This window comes from Myotis daubentonii, chromosome 5, assembly GCF_963259705.1.
Source record: "Myotis daubentonii chromosome 5, mMyoDau2.1, whole genome shotgun sequence".
NCBI lineage: Eukaryota > Metazoa > Chordata > Mammalia > Chiroptera > Vespertilionidae > Myotis > Myotis daubentonii.
The window spans coordinates 78,315,550-78,338,265 of NC_081844.1; the positions used below are offsets into that span (position 1 = coordinate 78,315,550).

General features: G+C 58.1%; 1 protein-coding gene across 1 annotated transcript; it reads right to left on the reverse strand.

The window, feature by feature from the left end:
* Positions 1 to 1,333: 1,333 nt before the first annotated feature.
* PITX1 (paired like homeodomain 1) lies at positions 1,334 to 13,018 on the reverse strand. Its single transcript, XM_059698422.1, has 4 exons — positions 12,835 to 13,018; positions 7,175 to 7,411; positions 4,726 to 4,958; positions 1,334 to 2,800 (listed from the first exon to the last, which is right to left on the reverse strand). Exons 2-4 carry the CDS (start codon positions 7,341 to 7,343, stop codon positions 2,258 to 2,260), a joined length of 945 nt encoding a protein of 314 aa, XP_059554405.1. The 5' UTR covers positions 7,344 to 7,411; positions 12,835 to 13,018; the 3' UTR covers positions 1,334 to 2,257.
* Positions 13,019 to 22,716: the final 9,698 nt, after the last annotated feature.

The window sequence follows — 22,716 nt, forward strand, 5'->3', positions numbered from 1 at the left end:
CCTTCTGTCTTCAACTGTAACCAGGGTCCCTTGGCCTTGGCAGATGTGTGAGGCTGGGGAAGGCACGCTGAGTCCAGATGTGATTGTGTTTATGTTTCCAGCCAGTGAGGGGTCAGAGCTCTGGACTGGAGCCGTTGGGGGAGGGGTGGTCTGGCTCCACCCCCTGCCCCAGCCTTCCCTCCCCCCATCTCCCTCCTTCAGTCTGTGTATCTGGCCCTGTCCCTTTTAGAACCCCACACTCCAAATCCTACAGCATCAGGCTGGGCCATCTTCTAGGAAGGACCCTTCCTCACACCTCATCTGAAGGTGAGAAGACCAGTGCAAAGATGCCTGGCTTTGGAATCTAAAGACTATTGTCTCTATGTGACCTTGGCCCAATTACATCATGTGGTGGAGCCTCCATTCCATCATCTGTATAATAGGGACAACACAGTGTTGACCTGGTTTGAGAATGTGTGCACAGGGCTCTCCAGTTATTAGCTCATGACTAAGCCCATGGATGTGCCCCATTCCCAGCTAGGGCTTGCCTGGGTCCAGCTCCAGGGCAGTGCCAATCTGTCTCAAGGTGATTCTAAAGCAGAATTACCAGCTCTTCCTTCCTCCCGGCTGCAGCTACAAACATTTTGTATCGCCATTAGAAGCGACTCACTTAAGGAAAGCAGAACTTCACAGGCAGTTTACAGGCTGGTCTTGTTCAGCAGTTTCCAAAAGTGGGGAAAGGTGGAGGCAGCCGGGAGCTTCCAACAAGTTGGGATGGAAGGGAAGTGAGAAGTAAGCTCTGTGTGATGGACGCTTTCCCCGGCAAGCCACATGCCCCTGGGTGGGATTGGGGGGCGGGGAGAAAAGTGGGGGGAGCCCTGGCTAGACCCTGGTAGATCCAGCACCCTCCTGGAATGGCTAGGGCAGGGCTCCAAGGTGGGGATACCGGGCCCACAGGAGAAAAGGCAGCCTTAGTCCTAAAGAGGCGCTCAGCGGTCCCATCCCAACGCCCTGGGCAGACAAGGATCGCGCAAACCCTGAGAGCCTGCAGTCTGGCGCCGGGGTGTTGAGGGGGGCTGGGAGGAGGCCGGGTTAGGGCGGCCCACGCATGCAACGTCTAGGCTGAGCAGCTCAGACGGTGAGCGCCCGAAGCAGAGATTGGGAGCCGAGAATGCCGGGCAGCGCCCTCACGGGAGCCGGCAGAAAGCTCGGGAATGGTGGTGGGCAAGTGGGGGAATGGGCCCTGGCGGGGTCTGCCTCTGCGCTTCCCTCCTACCCTCAGGGCCCTTGGTGGCGAAGTTCCCTTTCTACCCACCTCCCTCCTCAGCCGAATGAAGCAGTCAGGGCTCCGCAGTGGTTAGCACGCTCGTACTATGGTTTTAATAGACGTACATGGACAAGTCGATATAGACAGATTTATAATTCTATACAGTCAGTCCGACATACACAGGGACGCTGTAAACAGGGGCGCGGGCCGGGGAGCGGGTGTGCAAAGTGGGCGCGGCGAGAGGCCGTGGCCATGCCCGGAGCTCCCCAGCTCGGCTCCACTCTTCTTGCACCGCAGCTCTGCGCCGGGACCAGGGGGCCACCTCCTAGCCCGGAGCGGAGCAGAGGACCTGGGCCTGCGGGGAAGTGGGGTGCTCAGAGACGAGCCCACCCCATCCTCTCGCCGCATCTGCGGCTCCGTAGCCTTTAAATAGTTTTCCGGGGCGCCAGGCTGGCGAGGGCTCCTGGGGGCGCGCCGGGGCCGCGTGCGGCTCCTCAGCGAGTCCCTGGTCCCGGGCTAGACACCGTCATCCCCGGCCCAACGCCCGCTCCAACTCGGATCCGGATCGAGCTAAGGTTCGCTCGGCCGGGCCCAGCTCGGAGGGGGCCTCTTGGTTCGTAGGGGCCGAGGCCAGGCTCCCGCGCGTCCAGTTCACTGGCGCGGCAGCGCAGTCCGGGTCAGCGCGGCGGGAACACGGGCAACGAGGGCGTCCTCTCGGTGCCGCCGCCGGGCCTGGCCGCCCGCCGAGGCCCGAGAAAGCGCACACGGGCCACCCGCGCCATCCCGAGGGAAATTGCAACTCATCCGTTTTTTCGCGGCACTTCGCTCCGACGTCTTTTTGTTTTGTCTGGTTTTGGAGGGCAGAGTGGGGTCCGGAAAAGCAAACACAAAACCAACCCGGAGGGGGGCGGGGGAGGAGGGGCCGCGCGGGCACACGGCGGGCGCACAGAGCGAGGCCCCGCGTGCGTCCTCCGCCCCCGCACCGCGCGGCCCTCGTGGCCGGCCGGGCGGTCAGCTGTTGTACTGGCAGGCGTTGAGGCCGGAGGCCGGGCCCTGCAGGCCACCGTAGCCGAACGACGAGTGCTGCTTGGACTTGAGCCGCAGGCTGGCTAGGCTCGAGTTGCACGTGTCCCGGTAGACGCTGTAGGGCGAGGCGGGTGTGCCGTAAGGGCAGGCGCCCGGGGACATGGCCGAGTTAAGCGAGGAGCCGGTGAGGTTGTTGATGTTGTTGAGACCCGAGTTGGGCATGCCGGGCACGGCGCCCGGGCCCATGCTCGACGGCATGGTCATGGAGGAGATGGAGCTGGGTGCCGAGAACATGGACTGCGACGACAGCGGGCTCATGGAGTTGAAGAAGGTGAAGCTCTTGGTGGAGAGCGGCGCCGGCGCCAGGCTCTTGGCAGCCCAGTTGTTGTAGGAGTAGCCGGCAGCATACACGTCCTCGTAGGGCTGCACCAAGCCGCTGAACTGCGGCACGTAGCCGCCCTTGCACAGGTCCAGCTGCTGGTTACGCTCGCGCTTCCGCCACTTGGCTCGCCGATTCTTGAACCAGACCTGGGGGAAGGGGGCAGGACAGGGTCAGGGCGGCCGAGGGCGGGACCACCCCCTCCTTCCTAGCCCTCGCTTCGCCTCTTTCTCCCCAATATCGCTTTTCTTCGATATTTTCTGCCTTTTCTCCATAATGGTTGCTTTCCTGTCCCCAGGAAAAACTAGTCTTTTCCTTTTTCTCATCTTTATCCTCTTTCCCAAATTAAATCCGTTTTCTCCTAATATACGGATCTTCTGTTTTAACAAATATTCCTTTTTTTCTTCCTTTCTCAACCAGGCTATCTTCTGCTTTCTTCCCCAAACGGGTCCCTATCTGTCTCCTAGATAGCCTGTCGTTTTTCTTCTCCCTTGAATACAAAAAGTATTTTTCCCCCTGAAACTTAGAATATTCCTCCTCCCCCCATTCTTCACTCTGTTTTTCATTCCTCAGTTTGTTTCCATCTTTTTGGGCAATATTTGATATTCTCATTTCTGTCCCAAATGTTTATTTTCGTTTGGTCCACACTATCTGAACCACTTTCTTCTCTTTCAAATAGTCCATTTTCTTTGTTGTCCCCCATTTTGATTCCTCCAAATATTTATTTTTTCCTTCTTTCCAAATATCAGACCTTCACTGTTTCTCTTAATAGTTGATTATTTTCTCAAATACTTGATTCTCTTGCTTCTCCCTTAAATATTTAATTTCTTCTCTGCCGCCTAAGTTTGCCAGATACGTTTCTCTGCAAATGTTTAATTTCCTTTCACTCCATACTAGTTTCTCTAACCTCCTCTCCACTTTCTCTCACAGAATTTAGTAAGAACCTCCTCTTCTTCCCCCACTCCTGGTCCTTGCAGATCCTCACCTATCTTCCCTCTGCCCTCCCCAGCCGTCCTGCAGCCCTGAGCTGAGTTTCCCCAGCTACTTGCTAGCCCTGTCTCTCAGCCTTCTCCAGGCTCCCGCACTGACATGGCCTGATTCCACCCCACAGCCCACCATAAACCCTGGGCAGGATTAGTGAGCTCAGGATTACTGAGTGCTGTCTTCACTCCTGTCCCACGGGCTGACGTCCTGGCGAGGGAGGAGTGGGAGCTGGGGTTCTAGCAGGAGTCCAGGTGGGACTTTGGTCTGGCTAGGGACGTGCTCCCAATATGATTAAATATTTGTGCACCAAAGAAGAAATGGTTCTCTTGCTGTGCTGGCAGGAAAGCCTTGCTTTTACTGGGAACAAAACGGTGAGGAGAAGTAGGGTGCAGTCTGGTCTTGGTCAGAAATCTTATATCTCCAAAGGGACTCGACCTGGTGGTCACTCATCCACCAGAGCTGCCTCCCCCCCTCCCCCGCCCAACCCCCCTGACCCCAGCCCTACAGGAAAGGGAATTAGGGAAAGGGCCCAGCTACTGACTGGTTGAATAGCTGGGAGGAGTCAGGTGGAGAATTCCAGAGATTTTGGAGAAGCCGGTAAGAATGGGACCACCATCCCAGACATTTTTGAGACCCGGAGCTTAGGCACCCTTCGGGCCTCTCGCAGGCTTCCAGGAAGGGGTGACCCGCCTTTCCCTTTCGTTTTCCGGGGGGAGGCGCCGGCCACTCTGAGGTCCCCAGCGGCGGGGAACCCTCTGTGCTGTCTCTGGTGGTCCCATCTGAGTGGGCCCTGGGCCCTCCGGGGCGGAGAACGCTTCCTGGGGCCACAGGTCTTTGGACGGGGCTGCAGTAGAGCCCGAGGGTCAGGTAGGATGCCGGTCAGAGGGATTGAAGGACCAACCGCCGAGGGTGCTAGCGGCCAAAGGGCTTGGCGGCCACTGGGCAGACTGGGCTTAGGGTGGAATCTGCTACGGTGGAGAGAGGGAGCAGGTCCGAGTGGTGGGAAAGTGAAAGTCTGGGCGAGAGTCTAAGCTTCCGAGGGCTGCGGCAGAGTCCCCGCCGCCGGCCGCCTGCGTGCGCCCCGACTCACCCTCACGCGCGGCTCCGTGAGGTTGGTCCACACGGCGATCTCCTCCCGCATGCTCATGTCGGGGTAGCGGTTCCTCTGGAACGTGGCCTCCAGCTCTTGCAGCTGCTGGCTTGTGAAGTGCGTGCGTTGCCGCCGCTGCTTCTTTTTCTTGGCGGGGTCCTCCGCGCCTCCGCAGCCCGCGCCGCCAGCACCGCTGTCCTCAGGCCCCTTGGGCTCCCCGCCGCGCTCCTTCTCTGAAGCAGGCAGGACGGGACGCCCCGTCACCTTGGGCTTATTGCCCTTTTGTACCCGTCCCGGCTCCACCGAAGAGCCCGCCATCGGCGCTGGCGGCCCTCCCTCCCGCCAGGGACCCTGATATCGTCCCCATTTGGGGGGAGCCCGTCCTGCCTGGTCGTCGGTAGTCACCTCTGGTCTGGGTGCCTGGAGTAGAGGAGCCGAGCCGCGGGCCTAGGCTCCTGGCAGGGCAGGGCCTGCTCTCCTCGCTTGCTTTAGGCTCGAGCCCAGCTGCTAATGTCAGCGGCAATTGACTTTTAAGAGTCAGTCTAAATTTAAGGGAGGTCTCTGCTTTTCTGAGCTAGGATCCAATTTTTCTAGCCTGAAGCTAGCTGGTCAGTGGAGCATGAACTAGGTGGTAGGGCCTGCAGCCCTCCACTTTCTTCTCCCCCAGGGCTGCCTGGGAGCCCCTCGGGGCAGGCAGACACAGTCTTGTTCTCGGCCTCAGCTCCAGGCCTCACGTGCGGAGGCCCAGCCGCAGCCCAGACTGACAGACTGTCTAGGTGACCTGGAGCTCTAGCCTCTCTCCCTTGTAGCTACAAAACACACGCAGTCATAGAAACACTGAAACATAAAAAAAGAACTTAGAAGCAAAACACAGAAGCCTAAAAAAGTTCACAGCTCTAAGCCTACAAGCATAGAAAGGGTCAGAAACTCTTAAAAATAGTCAGGTAGGAACACAGAGCAGATGTAAAGTAAGAAGCCACAAACACACCCCTAACTGAATGCAGTGCCGTGCGTGTACAAACTCCAGGAGGCACAGGCACTTACTCCTCTGGGGTTTACAAATCAATGTGCTGTTGTAGATAGCTTTTTAACCCCCGCTCGGTAATGTCCTTCTGAGGTAATTTTTAAATCCCAGGGAAATACAACACTATAGTCAGATAACTTAAATTCCCCAAGCAACACTCCTGTAAATGGATTTTGAAAAACTACCCGAGAAACGCGCCATTTTGGATCGACTTTTAAAAATCTCCCAAAGAATAATGTTGCATGTAGGTATTCTAAATTCCAGAGACATATACCTACTGTAGTACTTCTTTCTGTATCGAAAAATACAGTTAAAATTTAATTTTATGCTCACAGATTTGGTTTTAAAAAAGCAACCTATAACGACATATTTCTCTGGGTTTTAAAAATAAAAACCAAGCAAAGGCCATGCTTAAAACTTTTGAAAACAAAAGTACAGTCCAGCGTTGACTTTTTTTTTTTTAACCAAGCAAACAGAACCTCTTAGAAAGTCACTTAGGGATGCGAAACAGAAATAAATAGAGATTAAAAACACGTAGAGAAACACTCGGCGGTGGATTAAAAAATGAACGCATAAGAGGACCCCCCTGGCCGGGGAGTGGGGAGCTCGCCAATAACGCCGTGTTCGGATGGCGAGTGTGGGAGCTGATCGCGGACCCGGGAGGTCGGGCTGGACGGGGTCCGCCGGCCGCGCCACGGCTCGCACGGCCCGCACGGCCCGCCTGGGCCCGGGAAGAAAGGCATGAGTTGGGAGAGTCCGGCAGCGCGGAGGGAGACGTGGCCCGATCAGAGTCAAGCCCTGGCCCGGCGGCCAAGCGGCTCCGGCTCCCGTGGCGCGCGTGGGGCCGGGATCCCAAGTTGAGGGGGTCTTGCCTGGAGTCGGGCCGCATCCCTTGGACCGCTCTCCCTCGCTGTCCTCCGTCTGTTTTCCTTTCCTTGAGGTTGTCTCCACCTCGACCCCAGTTTGCTTTTCTGACTTTTATTGCCCCCCCCTTCTCTTTGGTATCTCCTCAATCTGTCACCCACTGTCGGTGTGTCTGTCCCCTTCTCTGTCTCTCTGGATACTTTTCTCTCACTCACCACCTTCTCGATCTGCTCCTTTCATTTGGTTGAGCGGCCCCATGGCACCCAGTTGCGAAAACCTAACTTTTCCCCGTTCTATTCGCTCCTCATCAAGAGGGGCTGTCCGCCCCTCCGATGGTAGGTTCGTGCATCTGCCGGCCTCAGGGCGCGTGGGGACCTCGTGGAGATGCCCCCGGAGAGCATTAAATGTCCGCTCCCTAAAGCGTGTAAATTTCCGCGTTCACGGTCAAATGGAGAATGGGGAAAAGGACCGGTCCCGACGCGAGGCGCGGAGGCCAGGCCCTGCTCCGGGCTCTGTGCGCGAGGCAGGCTCCGCGTGCGCCCCGCGGGGAGCCGAGCTTACCTGGCAGCTCCGTGTCGGACGACTCGCTGGCGGAGTTCTCGAGCGGCTCCCGGGGGTCCGCGGCGCGGGCTAAGTGGAAGGCGGGCCCCATGTCGTGCGGCGGTGGCTGCGGCGGCCGGAGCCCCTCCGGCAGCCGCTCCAGGCTCATGCCCCCCTTGAAGGCGTCCATGGAGGCGGGGACCGTGGCGGGCGCTCCGGGGGCCGGGGCAGGGTGCGCCCGGCCGCCCTGGCTGCGACCTGCGGGGACAAGAGCGCAGTGCCTAAGCGGCCGCCCCCCGGGGCTGCCCGCGCCCGCAAGGTTGCCGCGCCTGCCCCATGGACCGCCTGGGGCTGCGGGGCCAGGCGGGCGGCAGCAGCAGCGGTTTCTCGCGACCGGGCGCCCGGCTTCGCGCTCCGCTCCCGCCGCTCGGGCCTCAGCCGCCCGCCCGGCCCCGGCTAGGGCTCCCGATCCCGGGCCGGTTTCTAAGGCTCCGGACGGCGCCGGCAGAATCTGTCTTAAAGCGACAGTGCGCACCGCCAGGTTCCAGCAGTCCCTGCGCCAGGGGTGGTGGGTGGGGTGGGCCCGGGTGGGAGGGGGCTGGGGAGGAGGGAGCGAGCGAGCGAGGGAGCCAGGGAGCGCGGGCGGAATCCAGCCCCGAGCCGCCCGCGCTGCCGGCGCGCCCTCTCTGCCGCCCTCCCTCCCGGCCTCGCCCGCGCCCTCCTCCTCCCAGGCACCTTCCCGCCGCCTCCCGCCCCTCCCCCCACCCCCCGCGGCCTCACCGGGCCTCTCCCTCCTTCCCCGGTGACACACCGAGTTCTCCCTGGGCCGCACAAAAGAAACGCGTCTGGCCTGCAAGTCCGGCGCGGCTTGTGCCCACTGCGATCCCCAAATGACTTGTTTCGCTCAGAATCAACTGCTGTCTGGGCCCAGAGGTCCCCAGCCCCTGGGCGAGAACAGCTCGGGATGAGTGAATGTTCACCGAGCAGGAGCGCACCGAGCCAGCCAGGCAGGGGCAGAGCCCAGGGCCGGTCCGTCAGCTCCCAGCAGCGTCCTCTTCGAGGGCCGCCCACCCCTCCTTCCTCGGCCTCTTCTCCCGGGACCTGCGCCCGACTGAGTGACAGCAGCCTGTGCTCTAATGGGCCCCCGGATGCTGCCTCCTAATTAGCTTGGACCCTCTCCCCCAAGGCTGCTTCTTAGGCCCCCGCCTCTGCACCGCAGTCAATTTTCCGGGATTGGGATAGAACTGATGGCTCCTAATCAGACGAAACGTTTCTGTTGGCTCCAGTCCGCTGGCGAGTGCAGCAGGAGACCCCAAGAGCCCCGCTGGGCCCCATGGCCTCTTCTATAGGGCTCTCTCCCCCTGTTTTGCACCTTTAACCATCTGACCAAATCCACTTGGCGGGGAGGGCCTTGGCAGCCACGGGGTGGGCCTGTGCCCCCTTCAGGGCAGGTTTGTAGCCGCCTGGGGCCTCCCCTTGGGATTCCCAGAGCTGCAGGCACAGCCTGGCAGGCCAGGTGACGGCAGTTTCCCAACGCTGGGCCTGCAGCCCAGGAAGCCTGCAGCGGCGCTTCTCTCCTGGGCACAGGCAACGACATTCCCCTCCCCATCCCTAGGACGACCCCCTCCTTGAGTCCTCCTACCTCAGTGAAGTTTGTTGAAGGATTTTGCTCAACAATTGTTAACTGGTCTGGAGACCTCAGAGTCTTGAGTAAATAGGTGACAGCTGGGGGGATAGGGTGGGGCCCTGACCTGTTTTTCTGGACGAAGCTGGACCCCAGACTGCCCTCTGCTCCTTACCTGCCGAGGAGCAGTGCTGGGCTGGACAGTGGCCTGGGGGAGAAACACTGCCCTACTTTCCAGGCCCAATGCTTCCCCCAGGGCCTAGTGCATCCTCGCCTCCTCCTCTGCTGGGGACTGAACGTGGAGGTTGTCTGTGTCTGGGATGCTCTGCAGGCACTGCCTTGAGCCCTCACTCTGGCTCCCCATCAGAGTTGCCCCAGGCTGAGCTCCTTGGTGAGGATTGCAGGGGCAGGTGTAGTGTGGAACCAGGCCTGCCTCTCACTCCCTCAGCCTCACCCCAAGGCCCGCAGCTCTGGGCCCGGGGTAGAAGGCACAGTTCTTTAGGGCCTGTCCCACTCTCACTGGGTGCCCCTCAACATAGGGGGCAGGGCCTGAGGCTGAAGCCAGATGCATCCAGGAGTGGCGTTGGGGAGTCTCAGATATTCCTGCCCTTTTCTTCCAAAGGGTTGTTTCTCTAAGTTGAGACTCCCAGGATGAAAACAGTCTTGGTGTGTGTGTGTGTGTGTGTGTGTGTCGGGGGCGGGGGGGGGGGGGCGGCGGCCTAGGAGGGAGACATGGTGAGGTATGGTTGCTCAGCATTTGCCATCAGCCCCATCTTTTATCACAGTTCTTGGCTGAATCTCCTTTCAAGGAGGTATCCAGATGCTGTAGCCTGCCAGGAGTGCCCCTTCACCTACCACCTTGTAGTTGCTTTTACCCTGACAGGACAACGTGCCACCCTGTGTGCCTGGGTACAGACAGGGCATGGAAGCATGCATGTACACATATGTACTGCATGCCAACACAGGTGTGCTGTGTACACACAGACACACATACTCGCTGCATCCACACACAGGAGTGCTGAGTACAGTCACATATGTGTACACACAGCCAGGCCTCTGATTCCCAGAACGCTGCTGATGTTTGGCACAAAATCTGACGGGTAGGGGAAAGGAGGTGTGTCCTAAGCATGCCCAGTGTCAGGCCAAGGTGTGAAGCACAGTGCCTATCTGGGTGGGAACATGGAATGGATGGTCTGCCAATAGTTATCCAGGGCTGAGGGTCACAGCCCTCCCACTTCCCAGAGGATCTGAAGAGTCAGGCCTTCCATGGATACGAACTGTGTTGTGACTTTGCAGCTTTAACTTTTGAGTCTGATGGATTTAATGTAGCTATTGTTCACCTGTAGTTATGGTGCCCCTCTGGACCCAAGCCTCTGGCAGAGCTCTGGGCAGTCACAATACTCCCTATATTTGGAAATATTAATGCCTGCTTTGTGGATGGAAAGGCCCTCAGACTATTGTGGGTGATGTTCATATCTTCAGGGCTCTGAGCCCCAGAGAGGGGCTGAGACTATTGGGGGCTGCCCTGGAGAATCTATTCCGCTGGACCCAGGCAGTGCTGAATAAGGAGGGGCCCCTGGCCGGATCCTGGGTGTTGACTGGAGAAGGGACCTGGGCGCTCGCTCTCTTTTTCTCCAGCCACACCCTCTGCTGGCCACTATCCCAGGCAGGGCAGGGGCTTCTTGCACTCCCACCGTATCTCACAGGCGGACACAGGACAGCAGGCAGCTCTCTTTCAGGAGGAGGTGTAGTGGTCCAGTGTCCCCGGCTTTGCTGTGTACCTTGGACAAGGTCTGACCTGCACTGTACCTCAGTTCCCATGTCTGACGTGGGGCACAGCAACGCCTGCTGCTGCTTCAGCCTTCAGCCCACTTGACAATGGGACATGAGAAAAGGAAGGGGGCTTAGTGGAGTAGGAACCATGTGCCCTCTTCTTCCTCCCTCCAGGCCACACAGAGCTAGCAATGATTTTGAGACTTTCAGGGGCTTAGAGTCCTGGCTGGGCTGAGCAGAGAGCAGCCTGGGCTGCTGTGGGGCTTGAAGTAGTCTCTCTAAGGACGCTGCCTGAGGCTGGGCTCACCTGAAACAGACTATGCACCCCACAATGGTTTAGTAATTTTACTTGGGAAGGGTGGTTGGAGGGTCCTCATGGAGGGCCTCCTTCCACCTACTTATGGGGGTACCCTGCCCTAATCTTCAAATAAGAATCAAGAGATTTTAGGAAAAGGGAAGGAATGTGCCATGGCTTGCCCCCAGGGCCATCCATGACTCTCTGGGACATTCCAGCCCTAAGCCTCTTAGGCCGTGGAGAAGTTCAAACTAGAAAACCCAGTTTGGGGAGTGCAGCCGGGACCACCTACTGCCTTCCGCCTGGTCTAAGACCCCCTCCCCAATAAAAGCTTTTATTTCTTTGAATGCAAGTAATTACTGGGTGAGGGGAAAAGAGGTACTCGGGTAGGCAATGGGAACAATCTCACTGGATTCTTTAGGCTTCAGAGGACCGACCACAGCCTGAAGCGTCTTGTCAGTCGGGCTCCCCAGCCTGCCCTGGTGGGGAGAGCTGGGTGTATTCAGGCAGGATGGCTAGGTGGGGTGGCTGATGGGACCATGGAACTCAGAACTCTCTGGCAGCAGCTGGTAAGAGCCCATGGATCCCCCTGCTCACGCCAGTGCACTGCTCGCTGTCTGATTCCTAAGAACGGCTGAGCTGAGCGGAAGAGAAGGCTAGGAAAGTGGCAGTGGCTGGTCACACAACTGGGGCCGGCTTTTGCAGTATCACAGTCTCCTCTCCCCAGCAGCCAATTTGCTGAGAGGAGGGCACTCTGAGCCTGGCTCGAAGGTCAGCAAATGCTGCCTTTATGTCCTGGAGTCCAGGCAGCCTGGTCGCCATGTCCCAGTCCACTTCTTTTCCCTTTCCCAGTAGCGATCAGGATCCCAAAGCAGTCCGAAGCAAGGGCAGGAGACCAGCAAGTCCTCGCTGGCTGTGCCCACGCTGCTGCCGGTAGCTTTTGCCATTACTGGGAGACCCTATCCTCCACCAAGTGGACAGCAGCCTGGGGTTGCTTTCCTCGCCCTGGTGGCTGGCAGACCACTGGGGTGCCAAGAGAACACCAGCCCAAGTTTCTTAGGAAAGTGAATTTAAATATTTTTGAATTAAGGGAATCTCTAAATAGGAAAACCTCGGAGCCAGGATTTCGGCCTGGGGTTGCGATTTCTGCGATGCCGACCTCGGCGCTCTCGCTTTCCCGCCGCTGAATCCGCTCAGATTCAGGAGGCCGGTCGGTTCCAGAGCTCCAGACCCGGGTCTAGAGAAGCGCGGTGCGGTCGGGAGCCCCGCGCCAACAACGACACCCGAGGAAGCCGGGGGGATGTCTTTATTGGGGTTTGCGATGAGCATTTGGGGTTTCTCTTAGGGTAAGGAAGAGTCCGGCCCGCGCCAGGGAGGCGGCCGCGGGGCAGGGGTGCGCTCAGCGCTGCGCGGGACGTAGGGTCCTCGGCGCTGCGCCGGGGCTGCGGGCCGGGCCACGGCCGTGGCTTTTCTGTGGCATTGCTGTGCCAACGAACAAGCGTACGAACGAAGCGGTTTCGTTTAGGAAAAATACCCTCTTGACGCGAAGCTAAGGCCGAAGTCCCCTGGAGTGCCGAGGGCCCGCGCGCCGGTTAGTGCCGCGCCCCCATCGCCGGGAGCAGCGGGAGCGGCGGGCGGCCCCTCGCCGCCCTTTCTCGCCGAGGTCCCGGAGGCCGCGCACCACGAGGGGCGCGTTCAGGCTCTGCCCGTCGCAGGGCTGGGGCCCGTGCCTTCGAATCTGCTGCCTCCTCGGGGTGCCCGGGACCGAGGCGGGGGCAGGCCCACCAACTGGGCGAGGCAGCACAGAAAGGGCGCAGAAAGGGGCTCCTCGCGCTGCCTCGATGGCGCCCGGCCTTCCGCTCAACGCACTCAGTCCCTCGCCACTGGCAGCACCCCACGAACGCCCTGAGCAAACAGCGCAGAAACCGGCCACCCTCCCTTGCGCCCCAACACCACGGAGACCCGTGCCCCTCGCCCAGCGACTCTTACCCGACCCGGGCTGCGCTATGCGGCCCGTCGGCTACGCGCGCTCTCACCGCCACACCGGCTGGGGCTTAGGTTTCGACTGTGGCCGAGGCCGGGCTCCAGCTGCGTCTCCAGCTCCGCGCAGTTTCGCCCCCGCTTGTTCGCTACATCCCAGCGCGCACGGTCCGGGCTGCGGCGGCCGGCCCGCTCCTCCCGCCACCGCCGCCCGTCGCCTGCGGGGAAGGCGGGGACAGGGCTGGGGAGGCGGGAAGAGGGGAGGGGAAGCGGGGCGCTAGCCCGGACTAACGGGGAGGGGGCAGTGCGCAGTCCGGCAGGCTAGGGGTCCAGGCCTCCCTCGGGGCGCAGGCGGGGGTCCACGGGGCTGGCGGCCAGGGCCTGGGGCCGGGGAGAGTGCCCGGTACTTCGCGCTCGGAGGAGGGGTCCGGCCGCATGCGGACGAAGCTGAGGCTTTGGGCTCTAGTTTCCGACCTGGCGCCCCAGGGTCCCAGTCCGAGTCTGGTCAGAATTTCCTTGAGTCCCGCCAGGTGACGGTCAAGCCCCCATGCTGCGATTAGACCTTTCCCCCCTTTCAGCTCAGCCTGCGGGAGGGAGCTGGACTTGCATGTTGGCAGATAGTCCGTGGAGCAGAGCTTGGCAGCAGGGAGGTTTGAGGACAGACCCTAGTATGTGTGTGTGTGTGTGTGTGTGTGTGTGTGTGTGTGTGTGTGTGTGTGATTGGGGAGGGGCAACCACCCGACCTTTCCTGCTTGTAGGACCCCCCCCCCAAATCCTCCTCTCAGGGGTGGGCTGGTGAGGAAAGGGGAGACCATTCCCCGAGGACATGCCTCTATGACCCCTTGTCCAGAGCCCCACCTGCACACCCTCCTGCTGTTGCCCTTCTGGCCTGGGCACCAGGGGAGGACATGATCAACCTGGCTCCACTGGCCTGTCCCTGACTGGTGGCCATTGGAAGATGGGCAGGTCAGAGGGGGACTGGGTTCCACCTGCAGCCGACTGTTCTCTAGTGTTGTCCATGGCAGATAAGCCCGGGCAGGAAGCCTTTGTGGGGAAATCAAGTGGTGGGCAGAACTGGCTCTTGCTTCCCAAAGAGCCCAGTGTGAGCCTGCTGCTCCTGGTGCGATGGGATGGGACTCCAGTCTGGTGGGTCAGTCCATTAGGGTCCACCCTCAGTGTCAGGAACTGGCACTGCCTGTACGGACAGCCAGACAGCAGACAGCCGGACAGCCGCAGGGCTCTGGGACTGTGGCTTTGGCTCAAGGTGCCAGGAGATGGCAGTGCGATGGCCAGGCATCAATGTTTCATGAGGTGCCTCACTGGCGGCGCCTCCCTGCCTGTTTCTCCTGACAGCTGCTGCAGAGCTAGACGGCCGGCTCACTCGCACCCCCAGGGCCACCTGGCCAAAAACACAGAGAACCCCTTCCAACCCGGGAACTTCCTCCAAACACCCAAATTCGGAAGTTGGCCTAATCCAAGCCTGTAGAGGCTGCAGCGCTCAGGCCCTGAGGGGTAGCCTCTGCACCCTGTCCTGATATTGGGGGATTCCACAACTTCCCCTCTGCTCCCAACAGCGGAACACCTTCTGGCGGGTGTATGTGGCTCCATGCACACAGGATCAACAGGGTTAAGAACCAAGTCCTTGAGGCCTGCAATTTCAGACCTGGAAAAAGGCAGGCTTGGACCCTGTGCTTCAGGAATTCTATCCTCTGCTCCTCCCGCTGCCACAAGTTCTGTTTTATGTGTGAAACTGGTTTGTTGGTTGGTCTGGCCCTGAGCGCTGCTAAGCTGAGAAGCTTCTGACCTTGTCTCAGGCAGCCTTCTGTCCACACCCCAGGTGCCCAGGCCTCTTCCTGCATAAAAGCAACTGCTGGGCCCTTACTATATATGCAGGGGTGGCTTTCACTCTGGCGTCTGCATTAGGAAATTGCACCTTCCTATCACTGAACACCAGCAATTTCCCCGGTTTTGTTCCCAAGGGTAACTGGTCAAGTGCATGTCTTTCTTGACATGTGCTTATTCCCAGGCAGAGCCGTTGGTGCCACAAAGCTGCCTCTGAGACCTGATAGAGTTAGAATCTTGTCTGTGTCTTTTACTAGCTGTGTGGCCTTGGGTAAATCACATCAGCTCTCCCAGCCTTAGCTTCCCTGCCTGTGAAATGGGAGAATAATAGGAGTTTGCAAGCACTGAGAAATCTATGAGATGATGGAGGTGAGGGGTGTGGCCCTGGGTGGGGGTGGGCCGCTGAGCTGAATATTCATGGTGATACCTGCCAGGCTGCTTTGTTCTTTAAAACAATTTGTTCTCATTTTTTGTTTCCTGCTTTCTCCAGGGGGTTGCAATGGTTAGTCAAGTAGGAGCAGGCCCCTACTTTGATTCAGTGATCTGCCCCTCATCGTCTGCTTAGCTACGAGGAAGTTTCAGACCAGGGGAGCTGGGCAGGCCAGTGGGGTGGGACCAGGGGAGCTGGGCAGGCCAGTGGGGTGGGACCAGGGGAGCTGGGCAGGCCAGTGGGGTGGGACCAGGGCCCAAAGGCCTGGAAGTTCTTGGTGAACTGAGGTGGGTCAAACAAACTTTTTATGATCTTATTTTTGCTTCTTTCAAAAAGAACTTTTACAATTTCCCTTTAGATTTTGACATCTTGGGGTGCATACATTTCCACTTTGAAGGCAGCGAGTGAGATCAGGCATCAGAAAGAGGAAGATTGGAGCTGAATCTACCAGGAACAGAAGTAACACAGTTCTGGAATATCACTGTAGCTTCCAGGTTACTAATCAAAAAAGGTCAGCAAAATTGGCTGATACATTTGCTTTATCATTCCTTCCAAACTGACATCCTTCCTCTAATTAGAAGCAGTTTTCCCTAGTACAGAACTCTGAGATGAATTTGTAACATGGGTTCACACAAAACATAATGAATGGACAGATGTCCTCAGCTATAGTTACGCAGAAAGGCATAACTATATGCCTTATCAATTCTTCAAGCAGCATTTTTTTTTTTAAAATCTCAATATCCAGTAAAAGTAGGGAGGGAAATTGTCCTTTCCCTTTATAGCTCTTATTGCAATAGTATTGAGATCAATATTTGTGTAATGATTGATTAAAACCTGTTACCCCATCACTTGTAAGCTTGATAGCAGGGCCTCCAGCCTCTCTTGCCAACCATAGGACTCTCTCTAGGGTGGGCAAAGGGATTTGGTTATGTTGATTGGCTGGGTGCCCCCCTGCTGACCCTCACTTTGTGGGGAAGAGTGACTCAGGGCTAAGGTTGGCCAGGCTAGAGTCACAGGCTTCCCCCAGAAGGGTGAAAGGGAGAGCTTCACCATTCTTAGGAATACTGCACTTCCTCAAGAATACTGGCTGCTGGCCCGGAACACGGTCTCTGAGCTGCGGTGACAGGGAATGGGTTGGTTTGCAAAGAAGTCCCTGCCCTGTGGAGGTTCTCAGAACAGCAGGCCCTGAAGGTGTTGGTAGAGAGTGATGGGGAAGCATCGGTTCTGTTGGGAGAGTCTGAAGGCCTTGAGGATTGTTCCTGCGCTCACCTGTGGGGAGAAGTGGAGGCTACTAGAAGGTCTGAGCGGTGGTACAGAGTCTGTTGACTCACAGACAGGGATGGATTCACAGAGCAAGGGAGGGCATCAGTTTGTACTCCCTTTTTCACCTGTGGGGAGGGAGTTAGAGGCTCTAAAGTTAGAGAGGAACCCCCAGGATCAAGGAAGGTATTAATTTATTTCATAATTTTTATATTGTACTCTGAGCTTCCCAGCAGCCAAAGCAAAAATAGAAACCAGTCGAGTATCTCAAGTATTTTTTTCATTGAAATAGTGGGAAGAGCCCTGGTCTGGGACCTTGTTGGACTGGCCTCCGTCAGGTCAGCAAAAGGACAGAACATATTCTGTGCATGTGGTGGCAGATACACAACGATGGTTGGCTCCTGCTCATTTAGATTGAGCCAGGGAGCCAGACACACCAACCCGTACACATATGTGGAGCACAGTGTTGAAGAGGAAATCTGAAACCTGGTGTTGAAGGGCCTTGAGTGACATACAGGCCTGGAACAACCCCCCCACCCCCACCCCAACCCACCGGGATAGCACTGGGACAGGCGGGAAAGGCAGAGAATGGGGGAAGAGGAAGGTGGAGAACTAAGTGGGAACCCGATACTACAGGGCTTCATGACCCTGGTTAGGAGGGTGGGACATTGTCCTGAAGGCAGAGAGGAGCAGGTGAAGCTTTGAACAGTGAGGGATCTGCTCATATGTATATTTTAGAAAGACCCCTCTGCCTGGATAGTGGAGGATGGATTTGAGGAGGCGAGAGAGGAGCAGATTATTGTGACGTTGTTCACTCAGCCACGGCATCCATCCTTTGCTTTGTCTGTGAGTGCATCCACCCACCACGAGCACAGGAGGCCACAGTTTGGTATGGGAAACACGAAAGTGAGAAGTTACAGCGCCTGCCTCTCTAGAGATGCCCCTCAGAGGGCCTCAGTTTACCCTTCAGTGAGCCTGGTGTGTCTCTCCGTCCTCTCAGGTTCTTCGGTGGGTGCCTGAGCAGCCTTCCAGATGTCTGCTCGCTGTGCGGGGGGACAGGGTGCTCAGAGCCTGAAGGAGCACAGCCCCTACAGCAGACAGACAGTTTGGGGAGCCAGTGCAGTGAACAGCCCCGTCGGAAGCTTTTAAAATAATTACCCCTGCCTGCTCTGGCTGACTGGCTGACAGCAGCCTATTAGCCCTGAGTTGGAAATTCTGAATTGTTTCATGACAATTGAGAACAAAATTGGAGGCCAGGAGGGAGCTGCCCATGAAATATTGATGTTTCCTTGGTGTCGTGTGTGGCGGTTCCCCCTCAGCAGGGAACCCTGGGTGCGCAGGGCTGGTGGCCGCCTGAGGACTGCGGGTTCTCCCGGGGCCCTCGGGCTGGCTGTCCTGTAGGACAGCGTGTTCCTGTGCAGAGTCGTGAGGGTGGTTTGTGGACCTGCACCTCTGGTGCCTCAGTCTAAGCCGTGCTCTCCCGCACTCCAGCCCCACTAGCAGGACTGAGCGGGACAGAACGGGGGGGGGGGGGGGGGGGGACTCGAGATGTATATTCACGTTGTGCTCAGATTCTTTTTGGCACTCAAGGCTCCTCTGGAGTCACACTGGGTGGGACTTGTGAACCTCCTGCTCTCAGCTGCTCAATGGGGGGTGCGGAGAGTTCCTACCTCCCTCTACCTGGGTGCCCATATGTGCCGGGCCTGGCCTCAGCCATGGGAGCAGCCCGTGGTAGGTCCTGGGCCAGCTCAGGGCCAGCTATGCATCCCCAGGGCTTCGAGGTCCCTTCTGCTCTGCAGAGCGCTTAGTGTTTTCCCTTCTCTGCAAATCCTAAATAAATGTCAGTGCTGGGAAAGCGTGCTGGCCTGGGATCACCTCTGCTGGGTGAGGTGCCCGGGGGTCTTGGGACCCCACATTGCCCGTCCAGTCTCTGCCCATTGAGATGAGGATCTGCCATGGCTGAGGAAGCTGGTGGGTAATGGCTGGCTGGCTGGCTGCCTTCAGAACCTGCCCTGGACAGCAGGAAAGGGACCCTGCTATGTGAGTCCTTAACTTGCTAGCCATAGTGAGTGGCTTACTTTTCTTATCCCGGGAGTTGGTATTTACCCATTTTACAGATGAGGAAAATGGAGGCGGTACTTTATTCCTTCTCTTAACAGGCAGTTATTAAGCAGTCACTCTGTGTGCTGGCACTGGGTGGGGTGCCAGGGACTCAGGGAAGATGCACAGTTTCCGGGCAATCCTTCATGAGGGATTGGATCTAAAGGTGATGCATATTTTAAAAGTGGGGCAGGTTAGGAGAGGTGGGAGACAGAACAGGGCCAGCAAACTTAACCTGGGGGTCAGGGCAGACTTCCTGGAGGAAGTGACCTTCCCCCTGAGCTGTGGGGATAGCAGGAGTTTGCCCTGCAGCGGGGGTGGGGGCAGAATCATGACAAAGTGAAGTTCAGTCTGGATGCTCTTATTCCTGAGGATGGAGCACCCCCTCCCACCGTGTCCCTGACACCAGGAGGAGCGCCCCCTCCCACCGTGTCCCCGACGCCAGGAGGAGCGCCCTAAAGAGGTACGGAAGGGCCTCTGCAGCTCCGAGGCTGGCTTCCTTGCCCCTGGGCCTCTCTGGGCTTCATATTCTTCACTTGAGAAACAAGAAGTTGGATTACTTCTAGCAGCAGGGCATGTTTCTCAAATGGAACTTTACCAGGACCCCTGACTCGTTAAATGCAGGGCTCCTGTGGTTGAGGGTGCAGGTGTGAGCTCATCTGCCCTTCCCCCACACCCCTTCTTGCCCTATAGGTACCCCGAGGAGCCCCAGGGCTCCCTGGGCCACAGTTTGAAAGCTGCAGGGTAAGGAGCTTCTCCATAGGCGGTCCAGCCCCAGTCCCCAAGGGGTGGGCAAAGTGTCCCCTTCCATCCTGATGGAAGGACCCTATGGCTGGCTGCTGCTTGTTCTTTTTACATTTCTCGGCACCATTTGTGATTCAAGTTCACAAGCACGTAGTGCACACCTACTGGATGCATGTGCGGGGCTGAGGTTTTCTGAGCACCAGCTGCATGTTGGGTCTGTGCCGGGCTCTTTGTATCAGGCCGTTTCCTCATACAACCAGCTGTCAGCCCATTTTACAGATGAAGGAGAGGCGCGCTGGGAGGCCTCAGGGACCTGCCTAAGACCAGGAATAATAGCCACAACGCCAGCTCCTACGGGTTAAGCCCCGGGCTGTGCCAGGCCTTGGCTAGTATCTTCCTGTGCATTAGCTCCTTTACTTCTCAGTGCAAACCTGTAACGTGGTCACTATTTCCATCCCCAAGGATCAAAGAAGTACAGGTCCAGAGAGGTGGAGTCGGCCTGGGCCCCTGGACCTGTGTCTGCCAGGGCCTCTCCCTCTGTCCTGGTCCCTGCCCTGTGCTGAGTGGTCTGAGGCAGCTACAGGTGGATGAGCTGCCTCCACTGTTCCCACTGTGCATGGAGGGAAACTGAGGCTTAGACACTCACTCCCTGAGAACATCTCCACCCTCTGGGGCCTCCATCTGGCACAGGCCTCCAGCTGTCTGCTCCCTGGCGTTGACTATGAAGTCAGAGTCTGGCAGACTACCCGCCCATCTGGCAGCTTTGATCAGGGCACACTGACCTCGGCTGGCTGGACACTGGGTGGCACCATCCTGAGGAGTTCAGGACACATGGAGGCCAGATCAGGGGGGCGCTGGTGAGCCAGTGGTGGTTGCTCCTGCCTCCCTTCCCTCTCCTCACACTCAGCCCCACACCACAAATCCTGAGTCCTTACAGGTTCCCCTGCCTCCCTTACCCACGGGTGACTGCTGACTGACAGTGCCTGCAGGGGGTTCTGGCCCTGGAGACACTGTGAGACTGAGGGCGGTGGCATTTCAGGCAGGGTAGAGGGAGGCTGGACTTTTGGTGGATGGAGAGACTCCCACCCTGGTGCACCTGCAGGTGGGGCCGCGGGTTGCAGAGAAGGGGGCTCCCGCCGAGCCTTGGGGGCAAAGCTTGTCTATGCACAGAGCCCAGATCACTGCTGAGTAGACAAACACAAAGTGAGGGGACGAGTCTTGACAAATGTTTGCCAAGTCCCTGGCTGACTTGGAAGTCAGGAGCCAGCTTGTTTGGCAGAACAAAGGGGAGGCAGCCTCCAGAGGGCCGTGATAGCAAGGAAGGAGGAGCGGCCGACGGCTCCACGGGGCCTTGTCCTCGGCTTGTCCTCTGTTGAAGGGGCCCTCATCCTCTCCACATGAGGACTGGCTGGCCGAGGCCTGGACCTTGAGCCTCATCTCCCCGGAACCCCTGGGTGCTGGGCCATCTGAAGGGCCTGGGAGGCGGGAGGGTCGGTGTGACCAAGGTCCCTCTTTCTGTAGGAACAAGGAAGTGTGGCTCTAGTCAACAGTGGCAAAGCTTCCGGAGAGGCAGAGCTGCTGGCACTAGACCCTGGGACCTGTGGCACCCGGATATACCCAGGCTGAGCCCCCGCCACCCAAGGGTGCAAGGTGACCTCCCTGTCTCTGCCTACAGTCCAGACAGACATGGCCACCCGCTTCCACTCGGCAAGTGGACAGAGTAGCAGAGGTAGAGGATGGCAGGATGAGACACTTCCCCTCCTTGGGCCTCAGTTTCCTCAGCCTTCAAGGAGGGGAAGAGGGACAGGGGAAGTGAGCACACATATGGGGGGAACTGCTTCATGGGAAGGGGTCGGGTGGGGGCCACCCAGAAGGCTGGTGGCTCACTCTGTTTGGGGGATAGAGAAATGCAGGGCTCTGGCTTACGTGGAGCTGGGTTCTGGGCCCATGTGCCTGGGCTCCCCTTCTGTTTTGCTCCCCATTCTCTGGTCAGCCTGGGGTGGGCTGGGTGGTGGGAGAGTGGGACGAGGGAAGCAAGGTTCCCTCGCCCACCTCTTTGTGCAGGTGTGGACGGGTTGGCCAGTGCTCCTGATGTCGTCTCTTGACTTCAATGTCCATTTTCTATCCCGATTTAATTTTTTGTTTTCGTTTTATTGTATGTAATTAAAAAAAAAAAGGCCATCTCAAATATCGGGTTGACAGAACAGTGACAGAATTATACGCACACTTTATACCCCGGTCCGTTTCCTGGAAATGGTACTGTGGTCACGTAAGATGTAACCCTTGGGAGAAACTGGGGAAGGGTGCCCAGGCCTGTTTGTACTATCTCAGCAACTTCCTGTCAATCTATGTTATTTCAAAATAAAATGTGAAAATAAAGAAGTCAGTTTGGGGTTCTGCCTGGGGGTGGAGAGCACGTCCTCACAAAGAACACTGGGGGGCCCTTGGAAAGTAAGGAGCGTGAGGGGCCAGGACGGTTGCTGGGGCGAGGAGCTAGGAGCGTGTTCTGAATTAGTTGTACAGGAGCCCTTCCAGGCCGCGCCGATGGGATGGATTGAGGAGGAGCATTGCAGCTGGGCTGAGCTGTGCCCAGGGGGGAGCAGGCCCCCCAAAAGCCAAGGCTGTAGGTGCTGTCCGAGCCGAGGAAAGGGACGTGCGGGCGTCTGTGCTGAAGGCGCCTGGGTCACCCAGCCGCAGGTGGCTGCTGTGGGGCCTGCGTGGTGCACCCCAGAGTCCGCCTTTCTGTTGCCACCCAGAAGCAGGCTGAGCAGTGGGTCTGCTGGAGGAAGCGGGCACGATCTGGCCACATGCATGTCCTGGAGGGCGGAGTCTCTGGTTCCACACCGCTGACATCCAGGACAGATCCCCGGGCACCCCACAGCTGCGGGCTCGTCACCTGCTTCCTTGTCTCTCTCCCGGACCCTCCCCTACCTGTCATCCTCCGCTGTGGCCCAAGAGAAAGTCCCTCAGAGGAACCTAAACTAGCGGTCGCCAACCTTTCGGACCTCACGGACCACCAGCGTCTGCGGGCCACCGGTTGGCGACCACTGACTAAACTGATGTTGCCGTCTGGCCCCACACCCTCTACCTGCCCTGGATCCCATGTGCAGCAGCCTTGGCACCGGGCAGGGGCTGCTCAGCCTCCACTCATTACTAATTGGATGCCTGTCCACTGATTCCTCTCACCCTCTGCTGCCCTCTCAGCCCCTCCAAGGGGCTCACCAGCTGCCCACTGCCAGCCGTTACTTGCCTGCAGGGAATGGCCTTTCCCCCCTCTTTCTTTTGGCCAACTCCTCCTCACCCCTCCAGGCCCAGCCCAGAAACCCCTCTTCTGAGCATCGTCTGCAGCCCCCTCCTCTGACCATGCTTGTATCTACTGTCCTGCTCCTTTGGCACAATCCCCAGGTGTTGCGTTGAGCATATCCTGTATTTGTAGGTTTAATTTTGGCCGCAGACCCTGGGGCTCCTTGGGGATCAGGACTATGTCTTCATTTCTGTCACTGCCCTTACCCTCA

What these genes read in the sequence shown, in the direction of transcription:
- PITX1 (XM_059698422.1), bottom strand. Translation starts at nt 7,343, where the DNA reads ATGGACGCCTTCAAGGGGGGCATGAGCCTGGAGCGGCTGCCGGAGGGG. An exon ending in GTCCGACACGGAGCTGCCAG is followed by an intron (nt 4,959 to 7,174) that starts GTAAGCTCGGCT and finishes TGCCTGCTTCAG; the next exon opens with AGAAGGAGCGCGGCGGGGAG. An exon ending in TCACGGAGCCGCGCGTGAGG is followed by an intron (nt 2,801 to 4,725) that starts GTGAGTCGGGGC and finishes CCCTTCCCCCAG; the next exon opens with GTCTGGTTCAAGAATCGGCG.